We start from the raw sequence: 20,048 nt of genomic DNA on the forward strand, positions 1-20,048 counted from the left end.
AGCACTTAACCCTATGGGGTGGTTTGGGGTTGTGGGGGGGGGGGGGGGATTAGTGTTGAAAGGATTTTTCTTTCCTTGTGCCTGGAATTGGACTCTAACATTTTGCTGGAGAGCAACCCTTATTTCCTATTGATGTCAACAAGTCAGTAGCATGCAATTAGACTGACCATTTAGTTTAGTCTCAAGCCCTTGACCTTGCCGCGGATTTGACTAATTCTCTTGTATTAAAACAAAGCTGCAAATGTATTTTTTAGTTTAGTGGGGACTGAAATATATGTGTTGTTCATATGACAAAGAACTTACAATTAATTAAGCTTTTGCTATCCTAAAAGGACTGGTGTGCTGGTGACATTTCTACAATTCTACTGAAATATATGTAAGGGATAGTATAATTATAAAAGAAGCCAAAGTATAACTGGTTCTATATTTGGTGTCCATGATACTTAGTGCAATATGCTGAGTGGAGCCCAATACGTTTGTAGTGCAATGGATTGAGAGTTTATATCAGTGGTGTTCTTGTAACACTATGCAAAGTGTGTTTTTTATTTTTAATTATTTTTAGTGGTTTCATATGCTTGACAAGATTGTTTAGTATAAACTTGCTAATTTTGCCATTGGAATGCTTTTTTTGTTTTTTTTTATGTGTACTCTCTGTTGTAGTTGCTCATTTTTGTTTAAGGTTTCTTGATAAATCATACTTTTTTAAATGTATTCCTGTATTTCTTCAAATTTTAAAAATAATTAACATAGTAAAGAGGATTTTGACTGAACTTTGCAACAGGCCTTCTAAGGATGCTATATAACTTTGTTCAGGCCAGAATTTGTCTGTGGTGAATCTTTGGAGAAAAGCTCTTCAGAATTTGAGCAGAGATGCCGACTTGGTAGTGAAGTTGGAAGCCTTTCTCGATCTGCTTCATCAGAAAAATATGAAAAATATGAACTCTTGGACAACCTTCAAGATAAATTCAGCTCTTCTAAGCTAAGGTAAGATCCTTGCCATAGTCTGATGCTTCAGAATATGATTTTCTGGTTTCATTAATGTTATGTTGGAGTAAAAGCGCAGTCGAAATGTTTAATGCTCAGCCTTACATTGTTTTGTCCTTAACCGTAAGGTTACAGTATAGGCATAGAACTTGTCTGGCACTCTTCTATTTTTACAGGACTAGCACATGTGCTATGTGCTTGTTCTTGTATACACTGAACCTGCTTTGAACTGAAGTATAGCTTATTAGAAGTTCTGATAAAATTAACGCCAGCTTTATTTAACATAGTGTCTGCATTTTCAACCATTTAGATTCAGACCTGCATAGGGAAAGAAATAGTTGGAATGAGTTTGAATTGGGTTCATACATATAGTTGATTGATGAAACCCAGTGCTTTAATCAAATATTCTGACTTGAAGTACAGTCATTGTGAGAGAAGAATGTAGGGTGATAATGCGGACCTGAAAGTAACAGTAGGCAGGCTTTTGAACTGATGTTTTGGCTTCACTAACTCCTAAGTCATTAGCCAGGAATAAGTGTAGAAAGGAATGTCTGGCTTTTCCACAATTTCATTTGCTGCATCCTTGTCTGAGTCTGTGATTTAAGAAGTACTAAATCCAGGTACAATCAGGATATAATTGCATTTTCCAAAACATGACTGCAGTTATCGCCTCCCATATTTTTCTCAAGATGGGTATAATTTTATATTATAAGGGGCAGTTGAGGCCACTGTGACAGATATTGGATCAATGGTTCTTCAACTGTGTTGAGCCTTTTTAAGCACATGCACTGTGTGTGCGCCTAATTAACTGAGTAAGTAGAAAGGATGTGCATGGTCTTATTACATTTTTCTGCAGTTAATAGGTGCAGTTACTAAGTAAGGAAAATTATATTCAACAAAAAAAGTAAAGGAGCTGGGGACCCCTAAATAGATTACACCAACATTTAGAGGAATGCATATGAAATGGTGGCTCAAGAAGATTAGTTCAATCAAAATTAATTTTCTCTGTTTTGCCACTGTTTGTTATATACAGGTGAAACTCGAATAATTAGAATATCGCACAAAAGTTCATTTGTTTCACTAATGCAACTTAAAATGCGAAACTAATATATGAGATAGACTCATTACATGCAAAGCAAGATAGTTCAAGCCGTGATTTGTCATAATTGTGATGATTATGGCTTACAGCTCATGAAAACCCCAAATCCACAATCTCAGAAATTTAGAATATTACATGCAATCAATAAAACAAGGATTGTACATAGAACAATATCGGACCTCTGAAAAGTATAAGCATGCATATGTACTCCGTACTTGGTTTGGGCCCCTTTTGCCGCAATTACTGCCTCAATGCGGTGTGACATGGAAGCTATCAGCCTGTGGCACTGCTGTGGTGTTATGGAAGACCAGAATGCTTCAATAGCGGCCTTCAGTTCTTCTGCATTGTTCGGTCTCATGTCTCTCATCTTTCTCTTGGCAATGCCCCATAGATTCTCTATGGGGTTCAGGTCATGCGAGTTTGCTGGCCAATCAAGCACAGTAATCCCACGGTCATTGAACCAGGTTTTGGTGCTTTTAGGAGTGTGGGCAGGTGCCAAGTCCTGCTGGAAAATGAAGTCAGCATCCCCATAGAGCTCGTTTGCGGAAGGAAGCATGAAGTGCTGCAAAATCTCCTGGTAGACGGCTGCGTTGACCCTGGACCTAATGAAGCACAGTGGACCAACACCAGCAGATGACCTGGCTCCCCAAATCAACACAGACTGTGGAAACTTCACACTGGACTTCAAGCATGTTGCAGTGTGTGCCTCTCCATTCTTCCTCCATACTCTGGGTCCCTGGTTTCCAAATGAGATGCAAAATTTGCTCTCATCAGAAAAGAGGACTTTGGACCACTGAGCAACAGACCAGGTCTGTTTTTCTTTAGCCCAGGTAAGACGCTTCTGACGTTGTTTGTTGTTCAGGAGTGGCTTGACAAGAGGAATACGACATTTGAAGCCCATGTCCAGGATCCGTCTGTGTGTGGTGGCTCTTGATGCACTGACTCCAGCCTCAGTCCACTCCTTGTGAAAGTCCCCAACACTTTTGAATGGCCTTTTCCTGACAATCCTCTCCAGGCTGCGGTCATCCCTGCTGCTTGTGCACCTTTTTCTTCCACACTTTTCCCTTCCACATAACTTTCTATTAATGTGCTTTGATACAGCACTTTGGGAACATCCAACTTCTTTTGCAATTACCTTTTGAGGCTTTCCCTCCTTATGGAGGGTGTCAATTATGGTTTTCTGCACAACTGTCAGGTCATCAGTCTTTCCCATGATTGTGATTCCTACTGAACCAGACTGAGAGACCATTTAAAGGCTCCGGAACCCTTTGCAGGTGTTATAGCTTAATTAGCTGATTACAGTGGGACACTTTGAGCCTAGAATATTGCACTTTTTCACAATATTCTAATTTTCTGAGATTGTGGATTTGGGGCTTTTATGAGCTGTAAGCCATAATTATCACAATTATGACAAATCACGGCTTGAACTATCTTGCTTTGCATGTAATGAGTCTATCTCATATATTAGTTTCACCTCTTAAGTTGCATTAGTGAAATAAATTAACTGTTGCACAATATTCTAATCGAGTTTCACCTGTATGACTCAAATACACATTGTTTAACTATTTATGACTTTGGTTTTTGTTTAACTTGGAGAGCTTAGGGAAGAACCTGAATACCTAAAGTGGTGTTTTGTTTTTTTAACATATATCTGCTGCTAGAAAGCAGTAAATATATGCAAAAACATTTAAAAAAAAGGAAGAAAACTTGCCAAATAGGTAAAAACGTACCTGTGCCTGCACGCTTGCTCCCGACTGTAGAATCCAACTTCCCGAATGGCTGTGCAGGTGGAAGTGTGTGTGGCGCTTGCTCAGTCGATATTATAGGAGGGGGGAGGAGGCACAGTGTAGGAGAATGCATGCAGCCGGCGGCGTGTACCCCGGACAGACTCAGGAGACACAGAAGACATAAGAGTCTGCCCTGGTTTAGAGAGCAGCACCAGTGCTGGAGAGACTTTTGGAAACCAGTGGAAGGAAGAAAATTTTTTGAAAAAAAGGCATCACATAAGGCAAGTACGTAAAGCAGCATTGGGGGGAATCGGACTTTAATTTCACTTTTAAGTTTAAAATTATTAAAACTGTGCATTTAGTTTTACTTGTGTTTGAACCAAGCTTGCATGCCAGAGGTCATGGGTTGCTTGAAGTTAGTTGTTGCCTTGTCCACTGCCTGAGCTTACTCAGGTTCTCAACTCCTTTTAAATTCAAGATGCCTTTACTTGACATTGTTATGCACTGTCTTAATGCATTCAAATAACTTAACTATTAACAAAAATGTAGCTTAATTTGTGTATTACTCAGCTTTAGATCCTTAAATGATCCCTAAATTTGTGCTGAGACTGTCCTTCCTTCTGGACGGTGGCTACCTTTGTTCCCCATGCCCCTGTGTGTGTGTGTGTTGTAAACTAGCCACCGCTCCAAGCTCACTCCTGTTAAGGACTACAATCTCACAATTAGTTTATTAATTTGTATTGAGATTGTAGTCCATCATGGGAGTGAGCTTGGAGTGGTGGCTACTTTTCCAACACATACAGGGACCATGGGGAGCAAAAGTAGCCACCCTCCAGAAAGGACAGTGTCAGCACCTAATACTTTATCCTAGCGCAACTAAATTGGTGAAAAGTGTCAGCACCAATTCAGGGATGATTTGATGATCTACAGCTGAGTGATACTCAAATAAGATAGTTTTTGTTAAAGGTTAGGGACCTTGGGTGCATTTTTAAGCTTCAACTACTGAGTGCAGTCTTTAAGGGTCAGGGAATTGCAATTGCAGCAACTGTCAAAGTGTAGCAAAATAAGGAGGAAAATATAAATCTTGCATAAATAAAATTTCACAGTTTTAATAATCTAACCTTTTCAACAACAATCTTTTAGATTACTGCATAAAACCAACACTGACTGTTTACCTTGAGCTTATATTGGTGTGCTAAACCCGTAGCATTGAGATGATGCACATTAATCAGGAACTCCGTAAATAAATGCAATCTTGAGAAACAAGCTCTACTGAATGCTAGATACTCAGAAGGCAGTTTAACTTTTACAAAATGTTTGTTTTTTTATTCATGAGTTTTGGAAAAATTTCTAGAATTTTAGATCACACTTGCCAAACCCATACTGAGAAATATTTTGGCTACCGTTGCAGACCCTTTGAAAATGCAGTTTGCCTGCTTGCTGTCCTCCTAAAAAATGCTAGTTGTATGAATTCTTCTGGTTTCAATACTTGGAGGCACTAACCTATAACACTCAGCCAGAGAAGACAAAACTTATGATTAACCAAGTTTAGTGACTGAGAAATTACCGAAGCCATTGGATTAGCAGGATAGGCAGAATGAAATGTTAGCAATAGCGGTCTATGTATTTCTGTCAGAACATATTTAACATGAATGCATTTTATAATGTTTTTAGCAGTTAGATTATTAAATTGCTAATTTCCAAGAATAGTAAACTGAGGTTTCACACTTCACATTCTTACTGAAACCTTTTAGTTTCTTCTTCTTGTGGGTGTGCAGTAAAGCTAACATTGTGTAATGATGGATTCTACTGTTTATTGTTTAAGGAAAGGGTGAATAATAGAGTTAGGTAGCTATAGGTAGCTTTTATTCAGAATAACTTTAGGGACAGCTTGGTTTAAGTGCGCATTAACATACAATGGGGTCAATTGACTAAAGGCAAATACTGTTCACTTTGCAAGGGAATTTGCACTTTGTAGGGCACGTTTCCCATATCTTAGTAAATGTGGTCAAACTTCCCCTGCTAAGTGCAAATTCCCTTGCAAAGTGAACAGCCTATTTGCCTTTAGTAAATCAAACCCAATGTACCACCCAGTCCTTGAGCTAATAATGATCCGCCAACTCTGTACAGACAGCATTAATTATGGTAAGCATTGCTCTCCAGACCTTCAAAACATTACTTCAGTTTTGGAGCTTTAAGAAAAGAGCAAGTAAAAAGGTAAGCAACATTTTTTATTTTTTTAAAGTTCTACCATGTGAATGGGAATATGTAACACATTTAAAGTAGGTGTTACCCCAGTTTGGATGCAATGGTGGAAATCCAATTTAAGCCAAAGTAGTTAATTTAAGTTATATAAAGCTTGTAATCTATTAATGCTGTCTCATCTTTCAAAGGATTTCTTTGTATAGCTAGTAGATACAATATCAAGCTACTTTAATTGTACGAAAAGAACCATTTAATGGCACACAGTGGCTATAAGCTGGCTGTAAGTAGGAGAGAAGCATCAACACATTGGAACCTGCTTAGAGGAGGCTTAATGTAATGTGTCTATTGTGAAGATGAAAACACAGTTAATGAGAAAATATTGAGCAGGTGATTGCCTGATATAAATGCAGAAGATGTAAGGGAGTGAAATTACTGCTCATCAGTGGATTCTCTTTTAGTCTTGATTATTTTTATCCCTGTTGAATTCTCTTCTGTCAAGGTGTTTCTTAAAAAACCTGAAGATTACCGGACTCTTCATCATTGTAGTTGCCTGCTCGGTGAGTGTCTCATTTGCAAACATTACCTATGTCCTGAAGCACCTTTTTGCTGTTTGAAACCGTTGACTTGAAATCACAGTTGACATTTAATTTGCCTTGCTCTCTTGGAATAATGGCTCCTGAGTAGTATTTTTTGCTTTGCATTCACTAGGGTTCACAATCTACTTAAATATTTAAAATGTATGCATTATGTTTCTGTTGTGTCTTCAAAAGGAGTATATGTACTGTAATAACATACTAAGACATTGATGACATTAATTTAGTCATTTTTAAAAACGCAATAGAACAGGCACCTTGTATAAATGTTGGCCTTTATACCATTCTGGTGGTCATTAGCACCAACAAAGTTAAACATTTTTGTAGTCAATATCTAATAAAAATTGCTTAATTAGGTGGATAAGTAACAGTTTTGTCCAAAGCAGTTAGATATTTGGCTGCCCATAGGTGCAGTGGGTCAATTCATCAAAAAAGTGTTTGCATAAGTGTAATTTCATCAATTTAGACTTGGATGGGCAGGATACAACAAGAGTAGCAGCAGGGATTGTACAATGTAGGTACATGAAAGTGGCTTAATTTAAATATGGATCCGCCATTGCTATTTGTTTTTTTAGGGTGCCTAACATATCCTTGGTCTACTAGTGATTTAGTGATAGTGATTTAGTGACCTGGAACATGTTCACACCTGGGAAATGATGGAACACCCAATATGCATATGCTTGTCCTGGCCAGTGAGCAAGCAGTGGAAGAATGATATGAATGAGCATGCACTTACAAACCAAGTAGCCAAGTTAGCCTCCATGTTTTCGGTCCTAAAATCCTGAAGATTTGTTTTAAAGGCATCATTTTCTTTTAGCAACAGTTGCCATTCTAGGCAAGCTTGTATTATATTACTTACCTGAAACAAACCTTCAAGGAGATCTTTGCTGTTCATCCTGCCCAGCATCACAAGCCTTTCTTTAAAATCTGCCTACTCCTTCACTTTGCCCCTGGTGCATGCACAGTCCAACGTCGCATAGTTTAAAGGAAGGCCTGACAACATGTTGATTTTCTTTGATGTTTAGGACTTCTTGCCTTAGGCATAATATAGAAATGTGAAGACACACTGCAAAAGGTCTCTATGAGGTAACCAATATATTACAGATTTGCTCTTTCACCCCCACCCCAACGGAGGGGTGGGGGGGGGGGGAAGAGCTGTAAAAGTGTGTTCATCATTTTACGTGAATCTGTCACGGAAGAAGACACCCTGATACTTGGTTCAGCACAGGCAGTGTGATTGTTTTAAAGTGTATCTTAAGCAAAACCAAAATGTTTTTCTGATTTTAAATAAAGTAGGAAATGGTTAAAAAAATCTGGTTTTTTTTTTGCTTTCTGCTTCCCATTCAAGAGATTTCTCTTTACATTCTCTTATATACACAACAGGAAGTGAGAAAAAGTTTCTCTAAAGTGATTTAAATTCCTTCTTTAGAAAGCCATCATCAAAACAAGTGTCCCCAATGATCGATTTCCCCCTCCTATTCCTGCTCTGTTGAACATTTCCATCACGTTTAGTTTAAGTGACTATGGCCACTGGGACAGATGGACAGGGTGAATCTTCCTAATGGGGACCCAAGCCACTTAAAAAAAAAAGGTGTCTAACCATCTCATCAGTTTATTCAAGAAATGTTTTGGCTTTACATACACTTGAAATGTCCAGTGATAGGGCATTCACTTACAGGCCATATAACTAAAACATGGAATTATGCAGCAGTCATTTCTCTTTTTGGACAGGGGTTATTTGCTAACATTTCCTGAAAAGAATTTGTTGAACATTTCTTATTTGTACTTTATTTGAAATTAACTTTACACAAGTGTTCTGCTTACCGTTCCTTTACAGTGAGCTTCTCTTTTCTGTTAAACTGACTAGTCCTTTATTTGAAAATTATTTAAAATTTAAAAAGACTTCTATAAATAATAAATATATATATTTATTATTTATATTTATATACACACGCTCAGTCAGTGTGTGTGGACCATTCTAGGACAGGGAGCATGATGACTTAAAGGGAAAAGTAGTCTGGAACCAGGGGGATTATATGTATTGATTGATGGATACTGTGACAGGGCAGAGATCTGGATATGTGAGCTAAGTTTTCAGATTTTTTAAAAACCCATCCCCTAAAAGACTTCTAGACTTCATTGGCAATTACCCATTGGTTCTGGCTTTGCCCCATTGTGCAGTGGCCCATACCTGATAGCTGATTATTTGATTTTTTTAACTTTAATGAAAATTGCTGACAAAAATTAATTTATATTAGTGATGGCTAACATTTTTGAGCCCGAGTGCCCAAACTGCAATGCAAAATAATGTATTTATCTCAATGTGCCAATACTTAAAATAAGTTTGGTTTTGTGTTTTTAGTTTGGGCACTGGGGTTTAAAAAATGTTCCGCATCCCTGCCTTAGGCAAAATAGGGAAACACACATATTCAAATATTTAAACATTTTATTTTTTCTTATTTTTTACTTTACCACTTTTTTTACGTTTTTAAATTTTTATTTATCTTATTCTATTTTACCTTATTTTTTATCCTTTTATTGATTTAATTTTTTTACGATCACTTTTTTTTTAGTTATTTCTTATTTGTTTATTATTTTTTACTTCTTTTCACTTAACTTTATTGCTATCACACAGTGGCTAACCAGCCCCTGTGTTATTGCATTTGGACGTGACAGATTCTTGAACCTGTCACCGCCAATACAGGAGTTCTAGCACAGCACTGTGCTGGAACTCCTGTGACAGCTGAGATGAGAAGGCTGAGAGTCCCAGAGGGGCACAGTAATGTGGACTCTGTATTCTTGCCTATAGATGTCCAAGATAATTTAAAAACCAAGCCATGGATATCCATTGTTCTATTTGAGACAGGAGCCAATTCCTTGATATACCCTCTGTAGACGATCCCCTCGGTCATAAAAGGTCGCACACACCTGACTGAGATGTAGGATTTTAATAAAGGGCTGCTATTTTTTTTGTCATCTATTATCTACATTTTCCTGCAGAAAAAAAACTGTTCATGCTCTCTCCAATTAAACAATGTATACATCTATTGTTTTGATCATTTGGTGAGGTCTCTGTGGAGCTGCTTAGCACAGTGTAATGAAATTGTGTACCAGCCTAATATAGCTTTTTTACAATTTTTAGAGAGACTTGTAAATAAAATATTTCAGCTTTATATTGATGGTGTTTGAAATGCATATGATTGTACCTTAGAAATTCAATTTATAATGCTTTTGATTATAGGTAGTTTCTGAATGTAAAGAAGGTGATGATACATTCCCTTTACCATGGGTACCATGTTCTAAGCCATTATTAAAGGTTTAATACTTACCTGTTCCTTTTTCCCACGCTAGCAATCTTCACTGTTTAGAGATGAGCTTGCTGAAGAATCTTCCCAGAGTGTCAGATGTCGGGTCCACTGTGTGGTGTTGTGTCCTCCACTAGCCAACTGTATCACCACTGTGTCTTGTAGTGAAGTCGGGGCCAGTGAATAAAACCACAGAAACCTCATGAAAGTGTCACATGCAGAAGAATTTTCAGTAAGCTTATCTCTTCAAAGACTGTAAAGATGGCTCAGATGGGACACATACATTATTAAACTTTTCTTTGCAGGCAGGTCCTTTTTTTTTTAAATTGGGACAGAATTGCTTAAAATAATGGACATGTATTTTAAACATGGTAGCAGTTGCTTGCCTAATTTATGTTAAAATGTTTAGAGATCCCTGTAAGGACTTTTTGATATCTGGGAGGGTAAGCATTTTCAAAAGTACATCAGCAATAGCACTTGGGTAGATAAATTACAGGAAATGTATTCTTATGCAGGTTTTATCTTTTTTTTTTTTTTTTATCATCCTTCTATGCAATTGTTGAAGTGTTTATACAGTGGTGATTACATTGAAAATTAATTTTCTGTGCATAAATAATTTGCTAATTGCGTGTTCATGGTACTTGTTACAGATTGTATTTAGCACTTATCCTGATAACGGCAGCCCATGGCAGATGTTGGCCCTGTCATCTCTGGAAAGCTACGGTATCCTTTTAGTCAGCTGTTATGCTCTCTCATCACATAGTGTAATGTGGTTTAATTTAAGGTGATACATAATGGTTTTTCCACTGTTCAAAGTGTGACCGTCACAGAGATTCATTTTCTCCCTGTCTGAGATCCCCATTCTGCAGAATTAATTTAAAAGAAAATGACTTGCTTCATAAAAGCTGCTCCTCTAGGATTGCCTCCAAGTGATATTGCTCTCACCAAAATCTATGAAAAGATGTATTTGTGTGTGGGTGTTTTTTTTTTCATATACAAAATGTATTGAATTGTGAATCAATAATGGGATGCTTGGCTTTTTTTGAACAGTACCAATTATGACTGTAGTTTTTTAATCTGCTTTTGAATTTAGTAAAATATCTACACAGTGTTTTTGCGCACACAGTTTTAATAGCACCAAAGATCTGTAAACTGAAACTAAGACTGTATGATTGCTTTTACAAAATCAGAAAAATATAAATTAAGATATAGAGTCCTGCTTGGTAATATAGAAAAGCTGCTGTACACAGTTATTTTACTAATTTACATAGTGCCAACATGTACTACAGCCAATTTAGATAAGTCAATTGGCCTACCAGTACATTTTTAGATTGCAGATGGAATCCACAAACACACAAGGAGAATGTTAAAGATGCAACTAAAACCTTGGTGAGGATGAACCTGGTCACAGTGCTGCTATACTGACCAGTTACATTCTAATAATGAAAACTCAGTTTGTGCATGCTCTTGATGTTCAAGCTTTTTTACAGCAGTGGGGACATTTTTCCCCATCCTATTGAAATTAACTGTGAACAGCACTGTGATGGTAGGATTCCTGATAAGACAGGTTTAAAAACACTGTAATGGGTTTTGTACAAACTTAACAAACATTAGAAAGCGGATTGTCATTCCTTCTTGTCACATAGGAAAATCATTATGCTTGCATTTCTATGTTTTCAAGCGTTAGTCCCTTCAAAGTATAGGTGTGTTCTCAGTCTGAAGAGCTCTGAGAGCCAAAGTTGGGGCAGTTTTCACATGTGTAGGGAAGCAATCTTGATTTTGGAAAGCCATTATTCTTTTTTCTGTGTTTCTTGCATCACAGTATCACTCGCACATCCATATAGTTATATAAAGTGTTATATACATTTTGAACACACAGATGTTGGCTTTTGAGACCAATTTTTTCAGCTTAAAAAGGCTTAACTGGCCAGGTACTGTGCTTAATCAGTCTTCATGGAACCTTCAGCAATCATATATTGCCAAAAGAATGAATCTGACACTCAGTTATGTTTCTACACATGGTTAGGATACATATGCAGCAGTGAACACATACACTTTCCAGATGATGCATTAACTATTAATAATTGTGACATCAGCCTGATTAATTATTTGGGCATTCGAGAACTGTCTGAGTCCTTTTTAATGGTAACAAAAGGAAACCTGCACGGAATAATTTAATGGAAAGGTGTTCGGTCTGATGGTATGCCATTTAGCATACAGAAGCTATTTTTAACAGTTGTGGACAAAAAAGGATATGGGTTCCAAAAATGTGAAATGGGCTAGAGAGACTTTTGTTTATACATAAAGTAGGTTGTTGCATATATGATGCCATTTATAGGTCCTAAATGTAAGTTCAGCTAATTTTTTCTTTTTAGGGAATCTTTAAAACCTCTGGATTTAGGCCTTATTTACACAACCAATTAGGACTCTATGCCACCAATCAGCAAATTTCTGCATCTGGGATCACAGGTTTTTGTGAACAGCCACAGCCAGGAAACCTGTACGAATCAATGACAAGCTGACTGGAACTGTGGGTGTCCACATGTTACTGCACATTGAGTAGTTACATGTAGCTAGGAACAGATGAATGGCCTTGGTAGCAAACTTTGCATCCAGGGGCTGCTCATCTGTCCCTAGACGCATATAACTGCTCGATTTGTGATGAGACCTTACAGCTATTTGGGGTCCAGTAGAGAGCCTTTTCCTTCACTTAGTCACATAGAAAACAGTTTTACTATATAGGAAGTAAGGGAAATTTGCAACAGGGACACAGACTGGACATAAACTTTAGGAAGATTTCTTTAAAAAGTAGTGATGTGCAGTAATAATGTGCCGATTTCACTTCTCATCATTTTAGGGTTGTCAGTAATACATAGCAACTATAGAATCGCTCCGGCTTACGTCAAAAATGAATACCCATATCTAGCTTTATTATTCTGTGGTTGAATAGGGTACAAGACTTTAGAACTTATGTGCAATTTTTCTTTCCTCCCTTTTTATCAGTACACAAGGGTCACCAGGACAGGAAGGCACAGACTGCAAAAGCTTATGGAAGCTAGGCTGTATTTACCATGCAGAACTAGTGGGCTGGTGTCAGGAACCAGAGCACCTGCTGGTGTCACTGTAGTGCTTGTATCTGAAGCTTGAAGTTCCAGTGCCCACCAGAGGATGTCTCTCAGCCAGCAGTTAATCTCCACCTAAAGCTGGCTGCTTGGAGGGTATTTAAACTCCTCCTCGGGAAGCTCACCTGGCCTCAGCATTGTTTCAGTTTGTCTGTTTCAATGCCTGCAGACCTGTAACCTGTTATCTTGAACCAGATCATGATCCTGCTTTTGACCCCAATTTCTGTGCTCCCCCTCATTCCTGTGACCCTCCTGATCTGGCTTTTGACCCTGATTCCTGTGACCCTCCTGATTTGGCTTCTCCTGGTATTTCTTCCCTCTGCTGCCTTCCCTGCTTAATTATTTCCTGATCATTCATGGATTATGTACATATTGTATTTAGTTTCTTCGTATTCACACTGTACTTGGGTTGGCTGTTATTTGTCACTTAGTCTGGACTCAGTGTCCTCTGGTGCAGTCAAGAGATTTGGTCACATCAGTTTTACTAGATACCCAGATGTGGTATAGTGACAGCCAGTGCCTAGGGTAGCAGGGTTAAAGGGGGTAGCACCCATTCTCTCAATTTCCAAACTGTGATTTTTTTTTTTTCTAATTTTGTTTCCCTGCGGGATTTATGGCAAAATTCATCATATGAACTATAGTGGGAAGAGAATGCAGGGCATGTTTAGAGAAGTCCAAAGGGTCTTTCTAGTTTAGGAAAATTGAAGCCATCTCTACTCTCTTGTTTGGCACTCTGAACAGTTGAGCAGTACATCTGTATACAAAGCAGGCAGAATGCCAATTGAGTATCCTAGCAAAGTGTTTACTAAAAATGACACAAGGGGTAAGGCAGGTACAAAAGGATATCATTAATCAGGTGTACTTAGAGTAGCATGATATTTACATGTGGACATCTTTGTCCCAATTGGAAATATCAATTTCTGTCTCTTAACCACCCTGACGGGGGCAACCTCCAGCCACAGAGACCTATAGAACTCTAAGTTCTAACCTTTTCCTGTTGTATCAAAAAAGTTATATCTGGAGTTGAGGTTTAATTAAGTCTACATTTTCTTTGTTTGAGATTTCTTATATTTTACCACAGCAACTCCTCAGTTGACCACTAAGCTTCAATAAGCCAGTTAAATGAGCAATGATGATCGAAATGCAGCAGCACATAGCAACACATCAGTTTTTTTTCCTTTTAAAGTACATCTAAGTGACATCTAAGGGTTATGAGTTACTGACTGCTCTGTGCCCTGACTTATTGGATTAGTTCATATTTATTGTAAAAAGTGATTAAATGAGTGTTTGTAGTTAAGCACAGGTGCAGGTCAGTACCTAGGCAACAGGCCAGTTAGTGATCACGTATTCCCTTGTCCCTTTGTGCAAATTATTTATTACTTGAGAACACTACAAAAGACACATCTTGAGTGTGCCCTTTACTCTATATAACAATCTAATAGATGAAGGCTATTTGAGCAGCTCAATTTTTTACACATCTGAAATCTCCTCCTTCCCCATTTCCCTATTAAACTAGAATTATAACCTACTAGTATAAAGAACAGCACTCGTTCCCTGTGCCTATAATTTGAAATTCTTTCCACTTTCATTACTCTGACAAAAGCTTCAGATATCCTGTCTAAACCATTCTTGCTAATTTGTTGCTAAAATTGGAAGCAGAACTACATTTACAATGACACAACTACATTTATCACAATTAAACCATTAAACAAAAGCTGTTGTAACATCTCTTGTTCCATGCCATAGGGAAATCACTTCCCAATAGACCTCTGAAATAGCTGGTAAAGTCCATGTTTATTCAATGCATAAAACAAAACTTAACAAAGTGCAACTACAATTTAAACTTCTGTAGGAAGAGTAAATAGTCACTATAAATGAAACTAATAGTACACATTGTTCCCCAAGCAAGGATTCATAAATGTGGGCAGAGGGACTTACTTTGCTGGGTGATGATCCCCTGGGTGCTGAATGCAGAGGAGAATCCAGTACCTGACTTATTGAGATGGGCTTCTGCCTGCATTCAGAACACACTGTATGGTCAGTGATTTAAGTCCTCAAATAAAAATGAGGGTCCCAGTCTTAAGCTTTCACTTTTTAAAAATGTCATATAGTGTTCACTTTTTAATTTTTTTTAACAAATTAAAACCGGTTTTCTTTAAATATGACCGAGTGACAGATATGTAGGTAAATATAGATAAATTGGTGTGTGCCCAATACAGTATGCTTAATAACTGATGACATCACTGGCATGAAATTAGGCAGGAAAATATGATCCAAAGACACAAGCAAGACACATCCTAAGAAAGAACATCGAAAGGAAATTTTAGAAACCGATTTATAGTGTTTCTTCTGTGCTACCGTGTTTCCCCGAAAATAAGACACTGTCTTATATTTTTTGGGCTCAAAAAAACACACTAGGTCTTATTTTCGGGGTAGGTCTTATTTTTTTTTATGTACAACAATCCACACACATTCATGTACAACAGTCTACATGTATTTATGTACAAAAATATGGTAATCAGGGGTGCCGTACCTTTCCAAGAGCAATTTGCTAACCAATTGCTGGCCAGAATGAGCGAAGCGCACTTTCACTATCAATTCCTCACAGGCGGAGTGCCTGTGCCTGTGACATGAGGCGGTGCTATAGAGGAGGCATCGGCTTATGCGGCTCTGCTCCCTCTGGTGTCACCTTGCTTCCTCTAGCGCTGGCTTCCTTGGCACCGCTGATTCTCTCCTGCCTCTCCCGCGGCTCTTCAGGTTCCCCTTACGCCACCACCGGCCCTGGCAATGGTCACAACTAGGTCTTATTTTCGGGGTAGATATTATATTTTAGCAATTCACAAAAATAGTACTAGGTCTTATTTTCAGGGTAGGTCTTATTTTCGGGGAAACAGGGTATATGAAATTTGAGCTTGACTACAGTCACCATTTTTACTTTTAAATTTTACTATTCACTATTAAGATTCCACAGCTCCTGATCCAACACTTGATTTCATTGTAAACAGGAGGCTGTAACAACATGCATTTGCAAGAATGTGAAACCACACTGCTGCACCATGGCACCTCTGCAAAATGTGGTCTCCAAACTGGGGCATCTACCTATCTATCTCTGTTTGTCTATCTAATCATGCACAGCACCTGGCTTTTCAAACCTACTTAACTGTTTAAAAAAAAAAAAAACTAGTGACGCACATTCTTTCTGTGTACAATGGGTGATAATGTACAAAGAGAAAGCATACATCTGCATCAGATCCAACAAAGCAAAAATGGCAACTGCTCAAATATAGTCACTTCTAAAGGAAACCTTTTCTGGGAGATGTAGATAGGCTGCCATATTTATTTTATTCTGTAAATGTTTACCATCTTGTTTCAATACTTTGTGTTCCCTACCTGGAACAATTATAAAAATATCTGACTTTATTCTGACTTTATAAATAGACATTCTTGACCCAGGTCAGTGAATCAAGCCCCCAATCTGGCATGATCAGGTCCGGCGGAACGATCTCTGACTTGTTTGTTTTTCTGAACCTGGCCGGAGTCGGTGGTAACCGGTGTAAGCAGATGCCTGCCCGTTTACACACAGCTGCCCATAGACAAGCATTTGGCATCTGATCGGGCCTGCTTGAAGAACTGACAGATGGACCCCATCTGACCGCCCATGTTAAAGAGGCCTGATTGAACCCAGTTGATTGGTGTGATAGCAAAACAACCAGCATCTTCAAAATAGGATTGCTAATGATTACCTGATGTCTCAGAAAAGCTAAACCACCAGGGGTTAAACCACTCAGCAACATAATATAAAAATAAATGATTCTTCCATAAAAATAAATGCTGTCAGGTATACCCTAGAGATGCCTGCACATATCTGCTGCACGTACCTGCAGCCTCCAAGACCTTGTTGCTTCTGCCTATTCCCAGGCTATTCAAATCCGCAAAGATTTGGCATGTCTGACAGTGTTGAAGCTTGCTGCTTTGTCCCACACATTTCTATTGGGCCATCATGATGGAGAACTGGCTCAGTAGTCAACAGGAATGTGCAGGCAGCAGGAAGAGTTTGACTTCTATGTGCTCTCTTTTGGACATTACAGTGCCTGAATTGTATAACTTCTACATTGCAGGCTGCAGTATACAGTCTGCAGTATCCCACAGAGTGTTCTCTGAATAATGTTGCAAGGAACACTTTTTGCTTTAAAGAGTAGCCAGTCACATGACTTTTCCATTCATCTAGTACAGGGTTAAGCAACTTTGGCTCTCCAGCTGTGCTGAAACTACAAATCCCATCATGCGTCTGCCTCTGGGATGCATGCCTGTGGCTTGCAATGCCCTATGGGACTTGTAGTTTCAGCACAGCTGGAGAGCCACGGTTGCCTACCCCTGATCTAGAAGATTTGGGCTTTGCAAAGCACATTTGTAAAGCACACATCTGTTCACATTTTTTTTACAGCTTTTGTATGGCAGCAGTGTTTGCTTAACTCTTCCCAAGAACCAACCCATTAGATAAGGGCTGGGGGCTATTGAGTGGTGTGCTGAGACAGGGTGCTGTAACATTTTCAGAAAGCCATGTACAGCTTCCTGCTGTCCCCTCCCACCAGCAATGATCTGCCTACATTGCAAAGGGAAACACAGACCATTGATGTCACTGGGTCTAAAAAAAGTTATATAATAAAACCAGGTTTTATTTAAACATGTGGTTAGCATGTTGATTGGGGAGGAAGGGGCGAAGGAACCAGGGAAGGCAAAATATAAGCATTATAAAAATTTGCTTTGAATGGAAAGATGCCAGTTAAGGTGGTATAAGCATGTTACATGGATAACACTCCATCCTGTTCCAGGCTTGACAGGGCAGAAACCTAGGACATACTTTTATATGCTCCAGAACTGGGATGTCTCCCATGGGGCATGGAAATATAAAAGTACATAGCACCGGAGAAAGTGAAAACTAGACTGCAGATGGTGAAACCCACACAGTGATGGTAATAATACAATCCTCAGCACAGTATAATATACATTTCTAAGCCGTGAAGTTTTAAAACAGCCATTTTAATGGAAATGCATATTCCTTGTTTTTTTTGCTTTGTGTGTTTTATCCCTTGTCAGATTTTCTTTCACTTTTTAACCTGCACTGCATTCATTTTCATTACAAATACAGAGAAAATATGCATGACTATATAATGAGAATTATACACTTAATCATATAGGGAAAATATTTTCAAAAGAAATCTGTTTTGATTTTAGTTAAGAAGGTAATGACATATCTAGAGGTGAGATGATTGTTCCAATCATATATAATTCATGAGTCCTTTTTTTCCTAGGTCCTGTGTTCTGAATGCTTTCATTGATGATTTTCATGTACGTTCCACAATACTGTGAACAATTGCCCATAATCTAGTTTTCTTTATATGCTGAAGAAAAGTCAATAGAGCTACTGGGTATCTTTATTTGATATTGTAAGCTGAGCAGTTGCAGGTGCAGAAGCTTAGTAGCATAAATGTTTCCTTAAATATATGTACAAATGAAACTAATATTGGTCACGGCATGAGTGGTTCAATTTTAGATTATTACAAATAATTCTAAGTGTAGCTATTTTTTCCCCAATAACAATAATTCATGAAACATTTAGACATTTCTATACATCGAAGAAATATTTCAGCATGTGGAATACTAACTGCCATGGCTGCTTCCAGAATCGTAGATCATGAATCTGTTTTGGGAACAATGCCTATTTTACCGCAGGGCTGGACAAATCTGCAAACCAGGCTAAAACAGGATAATGTCGGCCCTCTGATGTAGACTTTCTTGTGGACATAAACTTTCCCAAGGCCAAGCATTCTGAATCCATAAAGTGTATCTAAACCCAAGAACAAAATGTACTATATTTGAGCTTCCTAGTCCTTAGGTGTGGTGGCACCATTTGTTTTCTTTTTTTAAGGCTAAGTACATTTTCTGCAAGTACAAAACATACCTGAATCTATGGAGAAGCAACAGGTCTGCTCTGGAACCCAATGCATTTTTTGAGGGGATGAGGCTTTTCATGAATTGTACATTGGCAACTGGGGTTTTCTCTCTGCACCGTTGTCACTTTCGCGCCTCACCCTGGTCACGCGGCTTTTGTCATGGCTTGGTAGCATATTTGTCTTTTTCACAGGAACTCTACATGCTGAATGTATTGTAAACATATTTGCCCTTGGGAAAGGTTATACTCTGGATGCAAGGTCCACTGTATATGTAATTTGGGTCATTTTTAGTTTTGGTAAACTTGAACCCACAGTTGTCCACTTCTGTATGCTCTATGGCAGCTTGAAACAATTGAATTTACACCACAAACGGTGTCTAGACAGTGGGACAGTAGGTAAGGATCTTCCTTAGCAAGTTGTAGTTTGAACAATCTTTCAAAATGTTTAATGTAAACACTGATGTATTTTCCTACACCCTACATACATACATGCTCTGCACATATTTGTAGGAAGAATTGTCCCTGGTAAAAATGCATTCTTTCTGACATAAATGAACTAATCGTCCTATGCTTGTTGACTGTAACCAAATACTTAATGACAGAGAAGAGATTCCTATACCAAAAGACATGGGCCAGCTAAGCTGTTTAGCTAACTAGATCCCACCACTTGACAATGATTCTAAAATCATGCTTCTGCTGGGAAGAAACCTCCAAAGTGCGTGTAAAATACATGAGAAATTCAATGGTTGTAACAATGGTGCTTATGCTCAAAGGACCAAGCTAGAATCATTTATCTGCAATCCTTGTTCCAGTAAAAATCAGGGTTCAAACGCTGTGCAGTCTAATAACATCATGAGACAAGGAAGTCAAAGCTATATAAGAGAACTGCTTCATTACAACTTTGGTAAAATTACACCCCAGACTGTCATTCACATCAGAAAACCTGCATCTTTTTCAGGTGACCATGAAACTTCTAATACTGAGATGTTCTTCAGTTTGTGGACTGTGCAGCCATTGACTCTGGATCACTATCCCCTTTAATGGGTGCTGCAGAGTTGTT

At 38.3% G+C, this 20,048-nt stretch overlaps 1 protein-coding gene across 1 annotated transcript in view; it reads left to right on the forward strand.

Annotated features, from left to right (window-relative positions):
* Positions 1–20,048, forward strand: part of OCA2 (OCA2 melanosomal transmembrane protein) — a 220,777-nt gene that overhangs the window by 89,686 nt on the left and 111,043 nt on the right. The window contains exons 5-7 of the mRNA XM_018562806.1: positions 814–984; positions 6,515–6,572; positions 10,564–10,636. Of these exons, the coding sequence (XP_018418308.1) occupies positions 814–984; positions 6,515–6,572; positions 10,564–10,636 (302 nt within the window). The remainder of the gene's footprint in view (positions 1–813; positions 985–6,514; positions 6,573–10,563; positions 10,637–20,048) is intronic.

The sequence above is a fragment of the Nanorana parkeri genome, unplaced genomic scaffold, assembly GCF_000935625.1.
Source record: "Nanorana parkeri isolate BGI_ZX_2015 unplaced genomic scaffold, ASM93562v1 scaffold601, whole genome shotgun sequence".
NCBI lineage: Eukaryota > Metazoa > Chordata > Amphibia > Anura > Dicroglossidae > Nanorana > Nanorana parkeri.